This window comes from Macrobrachium nipponense, chromosome 12 (assembly GCF_015104395.2).
Source record: "Macrobrachium nipponense isolate FS-2020 chromosome 12, ASM1510439v2, whole genome shotgun sequence".
Lineage (NCBI taxonomy): Eukaryota > Metazoa > Arthropoda > Malacostraca > Decapoda > Palaemonidae > Macrobrachium > Macrobrachium nipponense.
In genome coordinates, this window is record NC_087205.1 from 91,195,840 (window position 1) to 91,219,138 (window position 23,299).

The window sequence follows — 23,299 nt, forward strand, 5'->3', positions numbered from 1 at the left end:
TTCTGATCTATGCTGCGGAGTTCTGCCTTTGTCCATTCCACTATTCCTGCGCTGTATCTGATTACTGGCACTGCCCATGTGTTTATGGCTTTTATCATATTTCCGGCGTTGAGTTTTGACTTGAGTATCGCCTTGAGTCTCTGCATATATTCTTTCCTGATCGTGTCCTTCATCTCTTGGTGTTTTATATCTCCTCCTTCCATTATTCCCAGGTATTTGTATCCTGTCTCATCTATGTGTTTGATGTTGCTCCCATCTGGTAGCTTTATCCCTTCAGTTCTCGTTACTTTGCCTTTTTGTAAGTTGACTAAGGCGCATTTTTCTTTATTATTATTCAGTAGATGAACCCTATTTATATGGAAGAATCCCACAAAGGGGGCCATTGACTTGAAATTCGAGCTTCAAAAGAGTATGGCGTTCATTAGGAACAAGCAAGAAGAAGAAGTAAAGGGAAATAGAGAAAGAAGAGATCAAACTTATTAAAAAAATAAATAAATAGATAAAAATGGATTAAAATACAAGAAGAATAGCATAAAAGTAGTAACGTATTGCATGTTCGCTTGCACTACAGAAATTCCAATCGCATGGGCAAAAGCGACACATTTCGGCCTGAGGATATGATTCCAGGAACGAAGGAGACACACGAAGGATTTATACGAGGAATCCTTCGAGGAATCCCTCTCGCTGACGTTTGAGGTGAGTCAGGATGACGCCAAGGAAAAGGAAAGGAAACGAGATGAATTTGGATTCTGATGATGATGATGACGACTATTTTATCATTCGTATTCAGTTGGTGTTGGTTTATAGGAAACATTTTTGATCGCTGGCTGGCTGTCAAAAAGTTGGTTTTAAGCAGAATCTCCTTAGTGACGAAACAAGAGGCAACGGGAGATTAGAATTTTACAACTGATTCATAAAATGAGAAAGAAAATCAAAACTATAGATTTGAAAACGAGCAAAATTCTAGTTTTTGTTAAGAAACGCAAGTCAACAAAAGATTAGAAATTCACATCGGATTCATAGCAAAATCTAGTTTTTGTTAAGAAACGCAAGTCAAGAAGAGGTTAGAAATTCATAATTTAATTCATAAGATGAGAAAGAAAATTGAAACTTTATATTTGAAATTTAGTAAATTTGAGTTTTTATTAAGAAACAGAAGAGAACAAGAGATTAGACATTTAAACTTTCATAAAATGACAAAGAAAATTGAAACTTTATATTTGAAAATAAAGAAATTTGAGCTCATGCTGAGAAACAGAAGAGAAAAAGAGGTTAGACATTTAAATCTTCTTAAAATTACGAAGATACTTGAAACTTTATATTTGAAAATAAGGAAATTGATTTTTTTTTGTTAAGAGGTTGGAAATTTACTACAATCGATTCGTAAATTGAGAAAGAAAATTGAAACTTTATATTTGAAAATCTGTTCCGTTAGACACTACAGGACCCATGATACCCTACCAAAAAAAAAAAAAACTATGACGTCAGAGACGGATGACGTAGGTAGCTTCAAAACTGGAACTCGCAAGTTCCGAAAAGGTGCTGCGCCTATGCCTATTTTTAGCCGCCCAAATGGGTAATTCCCCTTTCTCCCAACCCCCCACCCAACCCCCTAACATCTAGCAGGTCATTGGAACCCATAAATACACACCCTGGACCTCTCGAGCCCCGTTGCGAGTGCCGGAAAAAAAATTAAATAATTCTCGTGACTCGCTTGCACTTTCGTATTTTCTTTAGGCAAATTCAACGATCTGGTGTTCGAGAATGGCCACCCCTTCAAAAGATGACCAGACCCATTGTTCGCTTAGTTTTATTGATAGAGTTTTATCCACACACACACACACACACACACACACACACGTCAATAACCACACGACCAAAATACGCCCTGTATTTCCGCGTTAGCTTTTAACAAAACAAGACAAAATACAGATTTAAAATACATAAAATACGATTCTCATCGTACGCAGCAAAAATACATGACGAAGAGCCGCTGCTCAGAATCTAGTGATCTAAAGTGGCTAACAAAACTCACATAAAAAACAAACCAAAAACAGTATTTCTTTGGAGAGCTTTGTTTACCTGTATCGACAGGGGAATTCCCTCCGCTCTCAGGAGAGACTGGATCGTGATTGTGAATAAGATTAAAAGTGATAATAAATCTCTTAAGAATGGTTGCCCTTGATAAAACCAAGTCTGTTTTAGTTATTGTTATTTTTGTTTATTTTTTGTGTCACCGGTCAGATGATTTGTGTGAAACTGAGACTCGATTAGAAAAATTTATTCCTTACAAGATTTGAGGAAACAGGGCACGATTATCGGCAAGTGGCTTTTTAGACTATATGAGGGAATATTCTATTATTATCATAAATGATCAAATCTCCCTCACATTATTATTATTATTATTATTATTCACATTTTTATTATTTTATTATTATTATTATTATTATTATTATTATTATTATTATTATTATTAACATCCAGCCCTTTGCAATGATAATTCCAAAAAATGACTTAAAATGGGCGTAAGAACACTAAATATAAAGAAAAAAAATACATATACTATATCCACGTATATGGATATATATTTATATATCATATGTATATATAATATATATAAATTAATTTCCTGAAATGATTTACGAATGAATTATAAGGACAGCAAGAGAGAGAGAGAGAGAGAGAGAAAGAGAGAGAGAGAGAGAGAGAGAGAGTCACTGACCACACTCAACTGATCAGAAAACATTCAACCTTGTTTACATTTCACTGGTCTTCCTAGTCTAGGGGTATAGTTGCATTCGTTTCATCCCGTCTTCCTCAAGGTCGGATTCCATTCGTGACGAACAATTAAAACACATTCCAACTTGACGCAGGATCGACTGCGAAACAAACGCGCCCGGGACGTTATCTTACCGTTACAACTCGAAGGACTACTTCCTAATCACGAACATAATTTCCCCGTTAAGATTGAGTGCGGATAAGACTAAGATAAAAAAAAAAAAAAAGTGGGGAGTAACTGACATTAAGGGCGTCTTCATACTCTCGTGCACGATGCTCAAGAACCTTTTGAAGACGGACGTAACGAAATTGCGCGAGAGCTCTGCTCATGCAAAGCAAATTATTGGCGGTTATTCGATTTCCTTCGAGTTCAGCGTAGAGTTCTTTCTAGTCTCGAAGATTAATATGTATGACATTCGCTTCCTTAACTCTTCTCCTTGCTTCAAAGAGAGAGAGAGAGAGAGAGAGAAGAGAGAGAGAGAGAGAGAGAGAGAGAGAGAAGTCGAGGTAAACACGCCAGCAGACCATTTGGCCCACAGCCAGGAAAAGTCACTCGTACAAGTGCGCAGTTGTTTACGGAGGAGCAGCCCCTGAGCTCAGCTCAGTTCGCCGCCCAGGCGTTTCAGGAAGCCGCCCGCAATGGGCCCAAGATAACGTTAGCAAATCATTCAGAAATGTAAGAGACGAAGGTCAAAGCAGAGCCAGCCGTGAGAATACTGGCCAACAACACGAAGGAAATTATCAACCCCCAAAGGAAAAATTATTACAAACATAAAAAGTAGGCCTAGTCTTGGTCACTTCGGTCTATCGATGACGCGTCAATAACGGCTTCAAACGAATTTCTAAAAATAACTCTACATCTAGTTCTTCTTGGTGATTAAACGTTTGCAGGATGATGAACTTTCACTACCATAGGGCGGCCTGGCTATGCAGATCGTTATCCGTCAGAAAGTGCTAAAATACGTATAGGCAAAATAGTATGATTTAATATTAAATATCTTTTATATTTTCCTGTACTGTCTTCATATTTGTAACTGCCTTCCTTCTAGGTATCTAATTTTGCGCAATTTTCAGCCGAGTCAGTTGATATCGTTCAATTCAACTCGAATTGTATATCAATTATACAGAAGATCTTTATTCATATGGAACAAGCCCACCAAATGGGCCATTGACTTGCACGTCGAACTTCCAAAGAGTATCATCACTAGGAAGTAAGAGAAGGTACTATAGGGAAATACAGAATGAAGAGATCTCGTCTTATAAGAAAAGAAAATATAGATTAACAAATGAGTAAACAGAGGGAAATGTATTAAAATACCAAGGCGAAAAGCATCATGGTACTAATCTTCGCTTGAACTTCCGAGGGAAGCTATGGTCTCTAACTACTATAGTAGGTCCCAGGAACCCTCCACCAGAGATTCAGAGAAGTCCTTCTCGCAGGTGTTGGTACGAACGCCATCTCCCGACCGTACCCGGAGACAAGGTTCTGAGGCATCCTAACACGTGATTTACTAGTGCACGTGAGGTTTAGAGAAGAGAAAAAAAAAGGGACCAATGGAGGAAACCTTTGCTGGACTACAAAAGTTTAAAAAAATTTTAACTATTGAAAATTATATTGATATTCTTCGTATTTTACAAACTTATGAACATAACAAGGCAACCATTACCAGTGTTGCACAGCAATGCATTAGATGGGTTCAAGGTGCCTTGAACAAGAAATGGAAATTTCTAGCGAGGGGCCAGTTTTTCTTGGTGGGGGATTCGTGGGCGTGGGATGATGGGGCGGGGTAGGGGACGGGGGAGGTTGACTGATTTAGGGCAGTGGTTCTTAACCTTTTTCAGTGCCCATACCTCTTGGTATCTCAAGAAATTTTGTCTTAACCCCATACAATATAAATACAATACAAACACATGAAAATATACGGTACCATTGCAGGTTTAATGTTTCGTAGCTTTCAATTTGCAGGCACCTTTTTATTTAATCTGTTGCATCATGAACTTTGAATAATACCAGAGGGGTTTTAATAAAAACTTTTAAATAATATTTCACCGTGTACTGATCTTCCACTTAGCAACGGAACAACAAGAGAACGAAAACTTAAATCTGATTCAGACGACGAAGAAATAAGTGAGAGTTTCACAGCCTCTCCAATGCATTCCGTTGCTATGACTAAATGATGCTGCTGCTGCTGCTGCTGCTGAGGGCAGCCGATCTGAAACAAGTTTGTTGCTTTCTCAGAACCTCCAAAGAGGTCCACCCCTCCCCCCCAAGCCACAAGTAGCGGCGACGAAAACGTAATATAACGACTGACAGCTAACCAGGGGCCACTTTCTGAAGCTCCCATACTTGGACTCTCGCGTGCTCGAAAATCTCTAGATGAATTGCAGCCCGGATTTTATTTTATTTTATTTTTTTTTTTTTGTCAGATGAGCGCCGGTAGGTAGCTGCACCTATCCTGATATCTTCTGTGTTTTTATTGCATAAAAATGAAATCGATTCGCTTTTAATTGCGATGACGTTGACCACACAGACAGTTTTAAATATTAATTGCATTTTCAATATAAAAAAAATTCGGGCATGGAGTATGAGAAATGATTCAGTTTCCCGTATATCTGCCTACCATTTGAAGTAAGCCGATGAGTTTATATGTGTTGATATATATATAAAAGCATTCAAAATTCCCTTTTTTTTATATCGTATTTCACGGACCTCTAACAGCGCACGGTACATTCTTAAATCAAGGTTGAATTTGTAAATAACTTTAGAATTCGAGCAAAGATGACGGGTTGCTTAAAGAAGTCGTTTCTTTAGATTTAAAAAAAAAAGATTTGAAATGTTAATAGCATTTTCAAAATAATCCACATTATATTATTTTTGATAACTTAAGTATATATGGAAGACGTGGGTTACTGGGCATACCATCATGATGCCATGAGGGCAAAAACTCACGAAATATTGTTGCTTGCCAAGTAGCCTTGCTATTCTTGAGGCCATTGTGACAAACACTTAAAATAAGATAATAAAATAAAAAATAAAGAAACACATTTAATCGTTTACATCAGTGGTTCTTAACCTGGGGGATGGAGGGGGGCGGGGCGTATCTCTCAACAAGAATGAGAAGCTAATATTCTGAGGTTTATGGAAATATGTAAAAGTATCGCCTTGTAACGTTAGTCATAAGTCTGGTACTGGGTTTAACATGCTCTGTCATTATTTACCTCAAACCTATCCCTCGCACCCCACCCCCACCCCTTCTCCCCCTCTCTCTCTCTCTCTCTCTCTCTCTCTCTCTCTCTCTCTCTCTCTCTTTAATCTGGGACAAAATCTTACTCATATAGATGTAAAAGGGCCTTGGAGGGAAGGACCAATTCTTAAAGGGGGCGTAGTAATAAAAAGGTTAAGAACCACTACTTTATGTAATCTTACGAAATGCAGTTTTTTGGGCATGAATGGGACCTTCAGGCGGGCACACGCGACAAAGACCTCGGACATTTTACGAAATATCTACACGTAAAAAAACTGGATGGTATCTACAGGAGATATTTATTAAGAAAAAGTTACAAGCTTTCTAAGACAAAGTCCTCGATGTCTACGGATACTTGACAATGAGGACTGTTTGTCCTGTGGAGTTTGTAGTTTTTCCTGAATAAATATCTCCGCTGGATACCATCCAGTTTCAATGAGGACCTGTTAGTAATTCTATTGATGCACAGAACAATTGTGTAAGTGATAAATTTAAATATTTCCTGCGTGCACTTGAGATTATATATATGACTGGTAAAAATGTTCTGCTACAACAGAATTCCATCTTATAAAAGGAGCCCATAAAAACGCCAAAATATAGAAAGAAAGTACCATATTTCAGAGACTGCTGTCTCTCTTCAGGTAGGAAATGAATGAAGAGAGAGAGAGAGAGAGAGACAGCAGTCTCTGAAATATAGTACTTTCTTTCTATATTTTGGCGTTTTTATGGGTTCCTTTTATCATATATAATATATGCTTTGAGTAATCAACCAACTTTCAAACAAGGCGACATAATGATTATAAGATTTATAAAGACGAAGTCGCGGATTATCCAGTTCAGTTTCCGTCGGTTTGAGAGAAATCAAACAGGAAAGATCAGTGACGTACGATCTCCTCCCTAATTTAGTAATTGACATAAAGAAGAAAAAACTCATAAGAACCACAAATTAAATAGAAAGCAAAAATTAAACTGTATAGACGGTGATTCACGAAGGTGAATAGGAATGACAACCAACATTTTCTGTGCAATGAATTGATTATGATTCCTCAGCTGATTTTGCCGAACTGGTGACAAACGTACGCCATGAGCACTGGGACCTATGGGGCCATTCATCGCTGAGACGGAAATTGACAGGAAGAGGTTTGAAAGGTGTAACAAGAGGAAAACCTCAAAGCAGTTGCACTATGAATCAAGTGTTTGGAGAGGGTGGATAATAAGATGGAAGAAAGAGAATATGAAAGGAGGCACAGTAAAAGGAACGAAAGTGGTCGCAGCTAGGGGCCTAAGGAAGGCACGCTGCAAAGAACATTAAGTAATGCCTACAGTGTACAGCATGAGGTCCACTGCTACGGTGTTTATTGGGTAAAATCATTAATGACCTATGACCTCTTCTGTAACCAAGAGGTATTTTATTAAGAGTATCTAAGATTATCAGCAACCAGTCATAAAACTAATTACATTTTATTTGCCATCGTCTTGTTTTCCAATATGCCGTTTTCCAAAATTAGAATCCAATGGGCTTCAGGGAAGACTAATATAACTACGCACGAGTCACTTTTTTTTTAATCTCAAAGTAAAAGAAAAAAATATGTTAAAGACTATTGTCCTGACTTGTATAATCGCAGTGAATAGCCTCGTTCGTTGTCAGCTAAAAATAGAGCCAAGGCTACGTGCCAATGGCCCCTGCCCCCCTCCATACCTTACCAGGAGGGCAGAGACAGAGTCTCAAGTTCTAAATTTGGGGAAAGAGACAGCGAAAAACTAGATGGAAAATGAAGTGATGTCGGCTTCCATCCACTAAATTTTAGCTGCAAAACTATTGTTTTTTCTCTTTGAAAGAGAGAGAGAGAGAGAGAGAGAGGTGGGGGGGGGGGGGCAGGCTTGTTAAAAGACACCGACTATTCTCTCTCTCTCTCTCGTGTTTATGTAATGCGCTCTTCCATTTCAAACCGTCTTAGTTACAGACAGGGTCACGTTTACAATTGGAGACAAAATGTCAGCCTCTGGAATCTGGTAACACGCCACACCGGCCCAGAGACAACACCCCACCTTCCACCTGCCCCCCTCAACACCCAACCCTCCTCTCAAAAAAAAAAAAAAAAATTGCCGGCAACTTAGAAAAAAAAAAAAACCATGCATCTTGCAAACGAATTCTGCTTCAAACCGGTTAGCTTGAATGGACGCGGTGATTAGTATTCAGTTGCTATTTTTTTCTTTTTTTACGTCTGAAGTTTCCGATTTCTTCTTTTATATATATACATAATTGTAAACAACGACGCTTGACGCGCTCTTGCTTCGAAGGAAGCTTTTTCTTCAAGACGGCCGTCGAAGCGTCTCTGGAAAGGCGGTCAGTGGAAAATGTTCAATGGTGGTCGCCAGTGATTTCAACGCCTCAGATGAACACATCCTAGCGGCCTTTGAAACGTCAACCCAAAAGGACATTTACGTGTATCGTTAATCTAAGCGGGTGTCGAAGAAAAGAACCCGCCCCACAGAATGGCCTTTGAAGATGCTTATTATATCCACATATTTACACAAAACGAGACTTAAACCTGAAAGCAACCTTTCGCCAAAGTACAGTTGGACGAAGGCGATACCCTTTTTCTTATTGAATGACATACTTGAAGCCTTGGACAAACGTAGGAACAGTAGAGAAGAAAGAATTCCAGAGAGAACTGCATGTAGGGAAAAACTCAAGAAATGCCAGGGTCATAATTTTTCTGTTTGTCAGTCAAGGACTCCTCTCATGCCAGAGCACGGATTTAAGTGACTTCCGACAAAGAATCCATGGAAAAACTAATCAGATAGTATTATACTGCTTTTTCTGACTGAATCTTACGTTAAACGATCGTCTAATTTAGAAAGTTCTTTCATAGTCCATCTTAGAGGCGATACAACATTTCTTGAGCTCCAGCTCCACGCGTGAGAAGCGCATGCGCTCTCAGCATCCATGCTTCGTGTTAGATTGGCCCGTCATTCACACCAAGTTTTTATAAACCTTTACTTTAGCGCGCCATTACTTTCCTACTTTTGGTTATTTGGAGAGAGAGAGAGAGAGAGAGAGAGAGAGAGAGAGAGAGAGAGAGAGAGAGAGAGAGAGTCAAAGGAAGGCCGGAGATTGCGAAGCAAAGATGCAGGGGTGGTCTGATTGGCACGAGGTATTCACGTGTTGGAAACACCTTAGGAATGGGCCTCGTTCGAGAGAGAGAGAGAGAGAGAGAGAGAGATTTACATCAATCTGAGCTAGCAGAAGGAAGGTGGATCGCTACTCCCACCATTTTTGTATCTTCGACAGTAAAATGCCATCTTTGGCGACGGCAGTTTCGTGAGAGGGAACAACAATTCTCATGACATGTGGCGGTCGTCCTTGAATATTTGAGCTTTTTGGTGCTTTGTAGATGACGTGATCACCTGTGTAGCTAATTGTGACAGGTAGGTAGGTCACCTCTGATGCCTCCCTGATACATCTGACTGACGACTGAGACGTCTCATTGAACGTACCCAGAGACGGATTCGTTCCTCCAGCCGATTTCAGAAGTTTCTCGCTCCCTTTTACCAGCAAATGTGATGTAGGAGTTCGCAAGAACGCTGGCAGGTCAATCGCAAAAATAGACATGGCCAGTTTCGGCTTCAGGTGCGCCGAGCAGTTTCATCCAGGAACCAGACGAAGCCGGTCTTTGCCCAGACGGAAAGAGGTCGTCAAAGGGACCATCACGAAAGAAAAAGAAGAAGAAGAAGAAGAAGAAGCAAGCGCTGCGCAGAAGACTTCTGGCTAAGGGGCAGTATGAAGGAGCGCGCATTTTTGGGTGAGAGGACTGGAAGGGGGAAGAGGGAGGGAGGGGGTAGAACGGGTTGGGACGAGAGGGGTCTAGTAAGGGCACCTTTCGAATCGTCAGCAAATACACACGGAGACACAGGCCGTTGAATGATGATTTAAATAAAAGTAAGAGATTGGTATGCTACTTTGCGGTTATGGAAAAGGCGGTTGTATCCTGAAGAGAAAATAGCAACTCACTGGGCACCAAATTCGAGTAGAAGGATTTTAGGAAGTAATAAAATAGGATCACAATTTGCTTAGAAAAATTTTTTCATTTCAATAAGAAATCACTTAAAGCATCAGTGATACGAGGTTTGCGAAGTGAACACCGCATCACATAAACGCGCCAGATAAATAGCATGATTTACGCATTTATTGGCCTGGGGTTTTTAATGAACACCAGCTCCCGATCATCGATGTATCCTGACATATTAGCAGTCCAACATTTTGGTAAACAACTTGAGCAAAACCTGTTTTCCCAAAAACAGATTTACTTAGGCGTGCATGCCACGTGGCCTAGCCTCTCTCAGTAACGTGCAACTTGCAAGCACCTTCTTGCAAAGAAGTGGATCTCAAATATGCGAGTCAAGGGAGAGTTTAACGAGAAAAAAAAGAAAAAAAACTCCAGGGCTAACTCATAAATCTTTTGATACTGATAACCACTTTTAATCAGAATAAAACTACTAAACGTACCTTATACAAACACACGCATTTGTACAAACATATTTGCAAAAGATTCACAAACCAAAACAAGTTGACTTTTGCTGTTACCAGCGGGGGGCAAAGCCAGTTCTTCCACGCCCACTGGATCGACCAATCAGGAGAGAGAAGAGTAACAAGTTTCGACCAATCGCCAACCTGCCTGAGGTGGTACCATCGGTGTTTATGAATTCATGATTCTAATCTCTGATTCAGACGCCGTCATATTCATTCAAAATGAAACTTCGTTGGTGATAACCAGCTGGATAACCTTTAATAATTCGACGTTTAATTATACGACGCATCCTGGAATTAATTAACCGAAAAAAAGGAAAACGAGAGGTGGATAAAAGTTGATGACGAAGGTACTCTTATCGTTCTTTGATTTAACACGAAGGTCGTGCGTGTGTGTGTGTGTGTGTGTGTGTGTGTGTGTGTTTGTGTAGAATTTTAAGACCCCATTGGACAAGGAACTGACCGATTAGGATACAAAAAAAATCCTAGAATGGATGAAGATCTCAGAATAAGTGGGCAGGGACAATGCAGGAAGAATATCTTCAAGGAAAATATCTTCAGAAGGGCAGAAGCCAGTGACTTCTTGAACAAAGCCTTCCATAGAAAGAGGCTTTCCTTCCCTTTTGACAGTTCCTCACAGATTGCGGTTAAAGACTCCTTCCTACAAGGAACCTAAGGATATTCTATAGTGCGGTCTGGGAGGGTACGGAAAGGACTTCGAGAGTGACCTTTGGATTCTGACTTCGCATAATATATACACGCTTTAACACGGACGTGCCCGTGTGTAGAGAGACCTTGTCTATGGTAGGTGAGACAAAGGCAGCAAGGTCAGGTGCGTTCGTTCGGGCAGCGTTTTGACAAAAGGGTCGTCGTCATTTGGGCAAAACTGGTATCAAGGATAAAGAGGAGTAAATAAGGAGAGCCAGGAAGGGGAGAGTGCTTTAATCTTCACCTTTTTCTGAGCTTAATCCCTAGTCTAGGTCCCTGTTTTTTGTTTTTTTTTTAATTGGCTTTTCCAGGTGTTTCCATCTTGCGTATGGTTTATTAAAACAGCGACCATAGAATCGAACAGCTTTGGAAACTAAGGAATTATAGAAATATAGATAGATTCGATAACATGTCTAGCCTAACAAGATGAATCCAAATGAATCTGTGAACAGCTGAACAGCAACAGCCGCTGAGGAACTCTAACCAGAGACCTGACCACAAAGGGCGATTGCTGAGGTTACTCACTGAAAAGCTTATGAAGCTTTTGGAAGTTGACCAGGCATTACTGGGAAAACTACTATCTAGATTTGATTTGATTCATGAAAGTTATGTTGCCTGTTTGTTTGTATGGTGGTTTTACGTTACATGGAACCAGTGGTTATTCAGCAACGTCGAGAGTGAACTTCTATCACCAGAAATACACATCTCTCACCCCTCAGTGGAATACCCAATGAACCAAGAAGTAAAATAGCTTTGGCATAACTCGCTGTAAAAGATTTTGGTCTTGGCTGCATGACTAGGATTCTGAAAGTGAATTACAAGATTCTGAATACTTCTCTCTTCCACGCTGGACGCCAAGAAGCGTTGAGATTCGAGATACTTATAGCATAGAACGGACTTTTCCTTTCCAGTCTTTGGAATTTTCTTCTTAACCCTTTTTCACTGATTTTTTAATTCTGTATTTTTAACATTCTTTTTTTTAAATCTAAGGTCCTGTCCACACTAGCGGGCACTGCCTGACGAGCAAACACTGTTTCCATAACCCGTTCCATTATACTGACCAACCGAGCATGCAGTCAAAATGAAGCTAATATCTGGTAACGCTGCTTTAGAAGCGAGAAAATATGAACAGCTGGAAGCGCCCGACGTGAATGATTTGGGACACCGTTTTAGTTCCAGAGTTCCATTCAAACTCAAGGTAAACATAGCATTTTCCAGTTGTGGTCTCTGAAATTATATTGACTAAATGCAACGACGGTCAGGTAAAGGTGACTTGTAGAAACTGGACTCAAATTCCTTAATCAGCTGAGGAAAGTCAATAGACTGAAATAATTCCAGAGCACACCTGCCGTACTAATTACCCAAGTGAGCTTTACCTTTCATCCGTAAATCTGGAATGAAGTGACAACTATAACCGCTGTGGTGATATGGAGTTTATCTCAAAATAAGTACAAGAATTCTTTCTTATCTTTTCATTTCCCTTTACTGGAATACTGGTCTCTGCTTGGAAGGCGCCAGACTCTGAACTCGATAAGGTAGTGAAATGTAGGCACTCACAAACGGTTTCAATGGACAGGGGATGTTATGAACACAATTAAGTGACCAATTACAGACATTTTCAAAGAAATAATAAGCAGCTCTCCTATTACGCGACCAAAAAGGACTTGCTACCGAGCAGGAAATATAGTGCACGCGACCCATTTCCGTTACTCGAGACGTAAATAAAAGAGAAAGAAGCGAAATGAACGTCATAACGTAATAACAGGGAGATGGTCCAAAGTTCCTGCATTCAGCCTGTTGTTAGGCAAGAGAAACCCCGTCGGGTATGGTTACGCTACAAGAACCACTCGCGGTGGCAAGAAAAGAAACTACTTGTAGGAAATTTCCATCATGTCAGGCACGAGAGAGAGAGAGAAGAAACGCAGCTTGAGGATAGAGCCTGCAAACTCCGGTCAAACCTGTTCAGTTATTTGTTTTTTTTTCTCTCTGTCTCTCTCTCTCTTTTTTAGATCAGGTGCGTACTATCTATCAATAGGCCACGACTGCACTTGTAGATCTCAATACACTTGCGCTGATGTTTTTTATAGACCAACTTTTTTAAGATCACCAAAATAATAATAATAATTGCTCGCCAGTCTAAGCGACAGCGAGAAAGTCGTCATCAGAAAGATAAAGAAGACTCTCTACAAGATTAATTGTGCTGAAGCAGCAGTCATTTTTAACAAAACATGCCTACGAGAGGGTCTCCTACCGAAATAATAATAATAATATTAATAATAATAATAATAATAATAATAATAATAATAATAATAATAAATAGTAAATAAATGAAAAAAATGCTGGACCATCCAGGGAAATAAGGAATGAGATAATTTTTTTTTTAAATTTCCATTAGTGTCACATTGATAAGTCAGCGAGTGGCTACGTAGAAAGTAAATTTTTGAGTTTGTGGTTAGTTTGGTATAAAAAAAAATATCTTGAAATCGTTGGTTTCTCACTTAATATTACTTAGTTTTGGAGGTAGGTGTGGGGGGCAACAGGGGTGGGTGGTAGGTGGGAGGAGGCATTCATGCAATTTGATTACTCCCATACCATTTTTCATTCTCTCTCTCTCTCTCTCTCTCTCTCTTCACTTTGGACAATGCAAAATCTTATACATAAATAAAATAAATTTTGTTGTGTTACCGTCTAACGTGTAATGAAATACTTTGAGCACGTCAACCCAAATAAATATAAATACACACACATACATACATATATATATATATATATATATATATATATATATATATATATACTAATATATATATATATATATATATATATATATATATATAAACTAGTAACGTGACAAGTAATTAAAACATTTAAACTAGGTTAGGTAAGGTTAGGTCACACCAATTTAACAAGCGTAACATAGCAGAGTATTTCCTCGCCACACGAACTGCAAAGTTAAAAATAAAATCTAAAAAGTAAATATAACAAAACTTAAAAGCAGCAACACTTACCTCCCAAACAACCGGCAACAAAATCCATAGCCATCTTGCATGCGTTGTATTAAAAAGAATTTTTATATATAAAAAAACGCCAAAAAAAACTGTCTATACAAGCGACGTCCTTTTTGAGATCAAGCGACAAGACGCGCGCACTGAGCAACTCGTCCGGGGCTATTCTCTCTCTCTCCTCTTATCTCTTGGTATGTTTGAAAGTCTTGAGGGAAACTCCCTAGTGGATCTCTCAGGCATGGAACAGAGCCAGCTACTGCTGCTTCTATGCTTTTTGTGCGGCGGTTGGCTGCGACTCCGTCCGTGCTTATGCGGCGTCGTCGTCGTCGCTGTTGATCGTCCGGCTGTCACTTGACGTCTGTCGAGAGATGGTTTTCGATCCGCCAGCCAGCCTTCTTCGTCTTCCTTCCCCTGCCATCGCCTTGCCGTAAAGGACCGCCGCTCTATCCAGGCGGAGTCTCGTGCTTGCGATTTCAGGGTCAGCCAGCTAGCCAGCGGCGCTTTCGTGCAAAGCACGCTACTCAATCGTCGTGTTTTCTCGCGATCGTCGTGCCTTTTTTAGCCCTAAAACTACTCTTCTACATGTTCACTATCATCTACCTTCTTAAGACTGAATATGACGTTATATCCAGAAAGATATTAAAAGTAATCTGGGCATAACGTATGTACCGTTCGGATGAAGTCATCGTACCCCTGGCAACGCTGCATGGCTGGGTGACCACTGGTAAGGCAGCTGGCTCCACCGCACCCACAAATTGACTCCGCCCACCTTATCCTTTTTTTGTTTTTCTTTTAATTAATTTTTTTTCTTACTTTTTGCTTATTTCTTGCGCTCTTATTTGCCTATCTTTCGACGCGACAACCTCTGGTTAATTTGCCCTTAAAGGACGATGGGAATTGTCCTGTATATGAGAAAAATACAGGTATGTTCGACGCAGTTATTTGCTTCAGACATACCGTGATTTTTATCTTCTCTTTGTATCCAACGGAAAATTCTACCGTTGTAACTCGAATTCACGGAGCTTTCGTGGCTGGAGAATCAACTTCTTGCCTCTTTAGTTAAACAGTAGACATTTTCCTATGTTGTCTTTTTATTATTTTTATATCAACGTCATTATTTCATATAGTACTATACCTGATAGTACTATATGCAGTAGATATGCCGTTGGTCTATGGAACAGCCTCTCCCAGAGAAAGTCGCACGGAAATTCTCCAGTGGTTCAACCAAGACGTTAGTTACTACCTAATACTATTCTCTTTGCATTTTGATATGTTTTTTATTTGTTTTTTTTTTCTTTCTGTATTTCCCTTCACCTCCTCTTACTTCTTCTTAATGAGCACCTTAATATTCTTTGGGGGATGCTCGAATTTCAAGACAGTGGCCACTTCGGTGGGTTTGTTCCATATGAATAGGGTTCATCTTCTGATTGATAACATTTATAGTGGTACTACTACTAATAATGATAATGGAAATAATAATAATAATTATTATCATTATTATTATTATAAACAAAATTTGTATTTTTTACAGACGATTTCCTACCAGCCTTTCATTTATTTATTCATTTATTATCATTTGTTTATTTATTTACTAACTCTTACTGATGAAACTGCGCATAATTACCAACTGTTATTATTGAATCGACGTATTTATCAATAGTTAACAATTGTTACTATAATGCATTTATCAACTGTTATTAATAAATTGGTGTTTATCAACTGTGATTAATAAATCCATGTATTTATCAACTATTACTAATAAATTGATTTATCAACTGTTATTAATAAATAGATTTATCAACTGTTACTAACATACTGAAGCATTTATCAACTGTCATTAACAACAACGTCTCTATCAACATCCTTATTGCTGTTATTGCTGTCTGACTGGCGCCGCCCCCTTCCGACCCCCCCCACCCCCCCCCCACCCCCCCCCCCCCCCCCCCCCCCCACCCACACCACAAGACCTTCCCCGGGATTCAGTTCAGAGACTTCTTCTCCTAAGATGGCGACCCCCCTCAACTCTGCCATTTGGGATTGTGTTGTTTTTCTTCTTCTTCTTCTTCTTTGATTTCATTGACTCTCTTCCTTCTCTGCAAGCTCTCGTTGCGTCAGCAACTGCTTGCAACCGCTGCAAGACCGCTTTCAGAGCAAAAGTCACAGGTGAGAGATTTGCAACGGATTTAATCGAAAACTATGAGCGCTATTTTCAGGTCGGGTTGCGAAAATAGACCTTTCAGAGGATGTCCGCGAAAACTGGGTTCTTATCACCATTAATATTCTTTTTGCATTTTGGTACATTTTCATTTATTTTTTTTTTTTTTCTTTTCTTTTTTTTTTAACAAGTGGCATCCCTTCCTTTTTTGTATTTCCCTTTTAGCTCCTTTGACTTCTTACTAGTAAATTTACCCTAATATTCTTTGGAAGCTAGAATTTCAATTCAGTGGCCCCTTTAGTGGGCTTCTTCCATTTGGCTAGGGTCATCTTCTGTATAATAATAATAATTATGAAATATTTTTCTATGTTTTTTTTTTTACATAGAAGTATAATAATATATAATTTTGGATTTGTTTACCATTCGTTCTTCACGAGACTGTATATCTTTAATAATAATAATAATATAATAATTAATAATAATAATAATAAATAATAATAATAATGATAATAATAATAATAATAATAAATCAAGTGTCTATGAAAACAAGTATATCAATTTTTTTTCAAATTTCTAAAGAGAAGTATTTTGCACAACCTAGGAAGAGAAAAAGAGGATTTGAAAAAAAAATCTAAAAATATTTCATGAAGAGGAAAGTATCTGACAAAACCCAGGAAGTACATAGAAGAAATACCTAAAAATAAAAAATAAAAAATAAAGTAGATTTTGAATATTTTTAGTCTATATAGAATATATATATATATATATACATATATATATATATATATATATATATATATATATATATATATATATATGGTGTCTACAAAGTCCTAGTACAATTACAAGTATTTGTTGTGCTCTGAATGGTACTGGGACTTTATGGACACCCTGTGTATATATATATATATATATATATACACACAAATATGACTGGTAAAAACGTTCTATTACAACAGAATTCCATCTGATACAAGGAGCCAATATGAAAACGCCTAAAATATAGAAAGAAAGAATTATAGCATGTTTCAGAGACTGCTTGCTCTCTCTCTCTCTCTCTTCAGGTATAGATGAATGAGAAAAGTTACAGAAAAGGTGGTTATATTTATACCAAGCAGTCTCTGAAATGTAGTACTTTCTTTCTATATTTTGGCGTTTTATGGACTCCGTTTAATGTATATATACTATTTATATACATATATATTTTTAAAAAATCACAGTAGATGCACGTGACTTCATTAAATAAGCGAATACCACAGGAAAATGATAGTCAGAAATCCAAACGCTTTCGTCTTTACTAAGACATTATTGTCAAGGAACGAATGAAATATAATTGGAGAGAAAGTTATCAGGTAAACAAGATCAAAGAATACCAGATGGTTAATTGTCAAAAAGGAAAAAGTTAAAGACATAATCCAGGATTATCGGATATCACACGATCACAAACCTAAACCTTTTGACAATTAACCAACTGGTATTTTTTATCTTGTTTACCCGATAACTTTCTCTCCAATTGTATTTCATTCGTTCCTTAACAATGTCTTAGTAAAGGCGAAAGCGCTTGGATTTCTGACTATCATTTTCCTGTGGTATTCGTTTATATATATATATATATATATATATATATATATATATATATATATATATATATATATATATATATATACATATATATATATTATATATATATATATATATACATATATATATACATACATATATATATATATATATATATATATATATATATATATATATATATATATAGAACTGTAGATCTATGCAATTGCCCGCAGTATAAACTCTTAAGGTTGCATCGTCCTCATTGTGGTGAGTTAAAATTCCGTCCAGTGATTCATTTTTTTAAAATCTTTTATTTTATACGCTGGATATTACTGGATGCTTAAAAGAATATATTATTATCATATGTTAAAGAGTTACGATAATCGTGTTCCGGGTGTGGTGTTATTCTGAGAGATTACGTCAGAAATTACGTCAGAATACGTAGAGTTATAGTCACATTTCTCTCTCTCTGAGAGAGAGAGAGAGAGAGAGAGATGTGGACTGTAACTTTACGTATACTGACGTAATTTTTACTTAGTGTCGTGGTATAGAGTCCCTCTCTCTCTCTCTCTCTCTCTCTCTCTCTATCTCTAACTCTCTCTCTCTATCTATATATACTATATATATATATATATATATATATATATATATATACGTATATATTAGAGATTATGAGAGAGAGAGAGAGAGAGAGAGAGAGAGAGAGAGAGAGAGAGAGAGAGAGAGAGAATTCTACCATGTAATCAAGAATGTGTAGTGTCTTATGATTTCGCGAAAAGCTCACCAGCTAAGGCACGAACTGTTTGTTGTTAGTCACGAGAGTGTGTCTGGGATTACTATACTGCGTTTACTTTTCTATGATCGCTAGGGTGGGGCCAGGTAGAAAAGGCAGAGTTGTCATATCTACGGGTATGTAAGTCCCATTAAATGCTTCTCGCAGATATAATCCTTCTTAGGAGGATTCGCTTTAGACCTTGGGAGTCGAGGGAAAGGGTTTGCTTCTTCCCTGTTACTTTTTTTTTCCATTCCCGATTCTACTTAGCTATTCCTTCTTTCTCTTTCTATAATTATAGATGCGCTGAGTGGCCTATTGGCTCCGGTGTTTGGACTTGAAACATAAATTCATGTCAATCGATCTATTATGCCCTTGGAAAAGACAACCACGCATTCCTTCTCTGCATAAAATTTTTTATCAAAATTATCCAAGTCAGTCACAGGATTCACTTTTTTTCTTTTTTGAAACACTGGAGATTCCACTATATTTCCCGCCTCTCTTGCTTCTTAAGTCTACGAATAGTCATTTCTAACACTTTTGTTGCTTCAGATGTTCTTTGGATAGCCTTCGAAACATCAGTTACAGGACCTTCAAGATGATATTATAAAATGAAGTATTTCAGGAAAATATAGACTATTTCCTTGGCCTCAGGTGGTGGGTGAAGACGTTTACGGGAGTCATTTGGGCTGGGCTGTCCATACTTTTCACAGTGGGTGATCGAGTGCGAGTATCCTTTAATGATATTGACCATGACCTTTTAAATCCTCTTAAAACCCATAGGTCCCCTGAACTCAGATGTGGCATCGCCGGGGAAAAAATATGCCATATCTTCATTTTCATTGGTGAAACTGAGGTTTTCACGAAGAATATACGAAATAAGATATATTCAAAATATCTGATCCAAGCAAAGAATCACATTTTAAGAAATAAAAACTATTTCAATAGACTCCATGAAGCTAATATTATTACCATAACGTGAAAATTGGCAAAGTATGATTTCTGCACAGGCCACACCCTAGCGGCTGGAAAATCACTCTTTTAGCAGCCGGTTCCTGGTTCCTTAGTTTCTGGTTCTTGGTTAATGATTCTTATCCTCCGGTTCTCAGTCTATGGCTCCTAAGCGCTCACTCCACTACCACGGTAGCGGCCGCACTAAACTGCTTGTATCAGGTGCGTTGCTATTTATAAGCTTCATATCTTTTCACTTTCGTAGTCTCAAGTTCATTTTCCCCTCAGAGGCAAGTGAACGACTTGCACCTATAGTCTCGGGGTGTTGGAAGGCGAATCTGAACTGCACTGAATAGATAAAGATTTCGATAAAGATTTAGGCCTAAGGCCAGGCTCTGGGACTTGTGGGGTCAATCAGCGCTAAAAGGGTAATTGATTGATAGTAGAGAGGTTTGAAAGGTTTAGGGATAGATGGGTTTAAAAGGCGTAACAAGAGAGGAAAACCATGAAATAATTGTTATATATATATATATATATATATATATATATATATATATATATATATATATATATAGGTATATATTGAAACGGATAGTACAGAGGTTTCAAAGATTTAAGAGTAGATAGGTCTGAGAGGCGTAACAACAGAGGAAAAACCATGAATAATTGTTATATATATATATATATATATATATATATATATATACATAGCCTTCACATGTGTGTCTGTGTGTATAGACACATACATATTCTGAAGTGGCTTAATCTAGCTTACATTAACGAAAAAATGCCAGACACAAATAAGTCGACTGTTGCTCTCTCATCAGGCTACTCAAATCAATGAGGACAATCAATGAGGACATCTCACCAGGCCAAAAATTCTTCACCTTGAGAACTTGCAGTAGGAGAACTAATTAAAAAGCTAAACTCATACCTAGAAAGTTGCGTGTGTCTTAAGAAAGTGTATAAGTATTACTTTCCATTAAATCCCACTTAGGATAAGAGCGTAGTACTACTGCGTACCTTGCATCTGTATAGTGGTAGTGGTATTGGGCGGGTTAAGCCTGTGAAACGGCTCCTCCCTTGCTTGTTTTATTCCTTCTTTGTTTGTGTTTGTTTGATTTTCTTCTCTCTGTAATACCACAATTCTTTTTAGAAATTCTTTCCTATTTTCCACTCAACCCCCCCCCCCCCCCCCAGTTCATCTAGAAGTAAGAGTATATTATTTATCAGTTCCTCTTGATCTACCTGATAAGGCTGCTGCGCAACCGCATCTATTTCTAATATTGTATCCTGGGCAGTAAAGTAAGAAGCTAAGGCGTAGAAAGCAGCAGTCCTATAGTAGATTCACATCAACCGTGCATTTGATGTCGAGGCCAGTCCCTTACGACGCTCCTGATGGGCTGTTGATAAGCCAATCACAGGGCTGGAAACTCTCAGTCTCTCTTGAGAATTCACATCAGTAAATTCTATGTTCCACCGATCCTGAGGGATACCTTTTTCAAAAGCATCCCTCAGGAGGGTGGTATATACATCCTGTCTATGTGAACTCCCTCGAAAGACTGAGAGTTTCCAGCCCTGTGATTGGCTTATCAACAGCCAATCAGGAGCGTCGTAAGGGACGGGCCTAGACATCAAATGCACGGTTGATGTGAATCTAGTATAGTAGCAGTAGTAGTTCACAGGGATTTCCCTTTGCAGCGGCTCCTCAACCTCCGGTGTCTGTGACCTTCCTTTCATAAGCTTATATACGTCGTTGACTGACAAACTCGCCCCTATTTACGCATTTTCCCCCGCCCGCGAGGTCCTTGTCCCCGGCTCCGAGATGCAAATTGCGTTCTGTCCGCCCTCCTTAGATCTTGAAAAACTACGGAGGTTAGAGGGCTGCAAATTGGTAAGTTGATCATCCACCTTCCAATCATCATATATACCGAATTGCAGCCCTCTAGCCTCAGCAGTTTTGATTTTGTTCAAGGTTAAAGTTAGCCATAATCGTGCTTCTGGCAACGATATAGGTAAGGCCAACACGGAGCCGTTGTTAAAGTTCCATGAGCCACAGCTCATGCAGCATTTTACCGAAACCACCGAAAGATAGATCTGTTTTCTGTGGCTTTTTTCATTTTGTTTATATTTCTTTTTTAGGTCAGTAACTGGAAGCAAACATTTTTCCACAAATGCGTAAAATAAAGTTGGCAGGTCCATATGTTGCAATTTCTCTTGAACATTGCAAGGTCGGAAGATATCCTTCGTGATTAAAAAATATATAAATATTATAACATTTCCTCTGCCTTTCTTAACCTTCACAATACGATTGTCGTATCCGCAGGCTTGGTGAGCCATATCGTCACTTCCTGTTGACATATTATAATGAAGTCACAGGGTTTATATAAACACAATACGGGTTTGCTTTCATGCACGCGTTATAGAAGAAATTCATAAATAATATAGTACCTCCCATGGTTAAGCCAAGTCAGAGATCTTTAGCAAAACAAGGATATGAAAAATGATAATGAATTAATTTTGCCATGGGTATCGGATCTCGACATGATAATTACGATATGTATCGAAAAATTATCAAAATTCAAATTAATTTCCTTATAAGCGTAAATATCAATTTATACCTAATGCCCAATTCCTTTCTGAAACAATCTATTGGTGTTTTCAAAAAGGGGAATTTTCCTCCAAATGAATAATTTAAAAAATAAATGAAAAATAAAAACAACATATGAATGGGCAAGAAGATACACGAATAATCAGGTGCGTAGATTAATGAATAATCAGGAGAACAGAGAGAGAGAGAGAGAGAGAGATAACCAGATCATACTCGATTTAACCGCCCTCATTGTCCGTCACGGGAAACGGAAATACTGTCATGTAACCTTGCACCTGCCGTAGGTGTAGACTGATGTATAAGTTTGCAGCATACACTTAACCTTCAATTGCTTCATACATTTAGCTTTAATTGCTTCATACATTTATAGCTTCAAGCGAAGGCCCCCGCATACACTGCACCACTCACCTCTATCTTAAACGCGCTTTCACGGCTCCTGGATGTTGAAGAATTATGAGCACTCTTCACCAGCCTACCATCTTTCGTGTTCTCCACATGACCAGAACGTCACAGAAAACACTCTCATCAATTTTTTTACTCTTATGGCGACCTCTCGTACCAGTTCATCTACCTCCAACCTCGCTACTCACCTCTCTATCTATCTTATTTGATTTTCATTCGGCACGCACACTTCACTTCCATAAAGGACAGTTGGCTAGACAACCGCTTGTCCTTCATGACTCTTCAAGTTTCTTCCTAATCTTTTGAACACACATCATATTCACTGCTCTTTATCCTCTCAACCTTCCTCAGGCTGGAATGCAACTCAACTTGTTCCTATTCCAAGCACTTCCACCACCTTCGGCTGTATCGTCTGCAGGTATTAGATCTGTTCCTCGTACCATTCATGACCTATTTGCTTATTCCACTGCCTTCCTTTTTGCTCTGACTTCTTGTATTACTCTTCATAAACACAGAAACTCACACACACACACACACACACACACACACACTCACACACACACGCACACTCACACACA

The 23,299-nt window shown here is 38.5% G+C and overlaps 1 protein-coding gene across 1 annotated transcript in view; it reads right to left on the reverse strand.

Annotated features, from left to right (window-relative positions):
* Positions 1-14,719, reverse strand: part of LOC135224647 (mitochondrial basic amino acids transporter-like) — a 33,417-nt gene extending 18,698 nt beyond the window's left edge. The window contains exon 1 of the mRNA XM_064263863.1: positions 14,271-14,719. Coding sequence (XP_064119933.1) covers positions 14,271-14,304 — 34 coding nt within the window. The 5' untranslated portion in view covers positions 14,305-14,719. The remainder of the gene's footprint in view (positions 1-14,270) is intronic.
* Between the last annotated feature and the right edge of the window lie 8,580 nt (positions 14,720-23,299).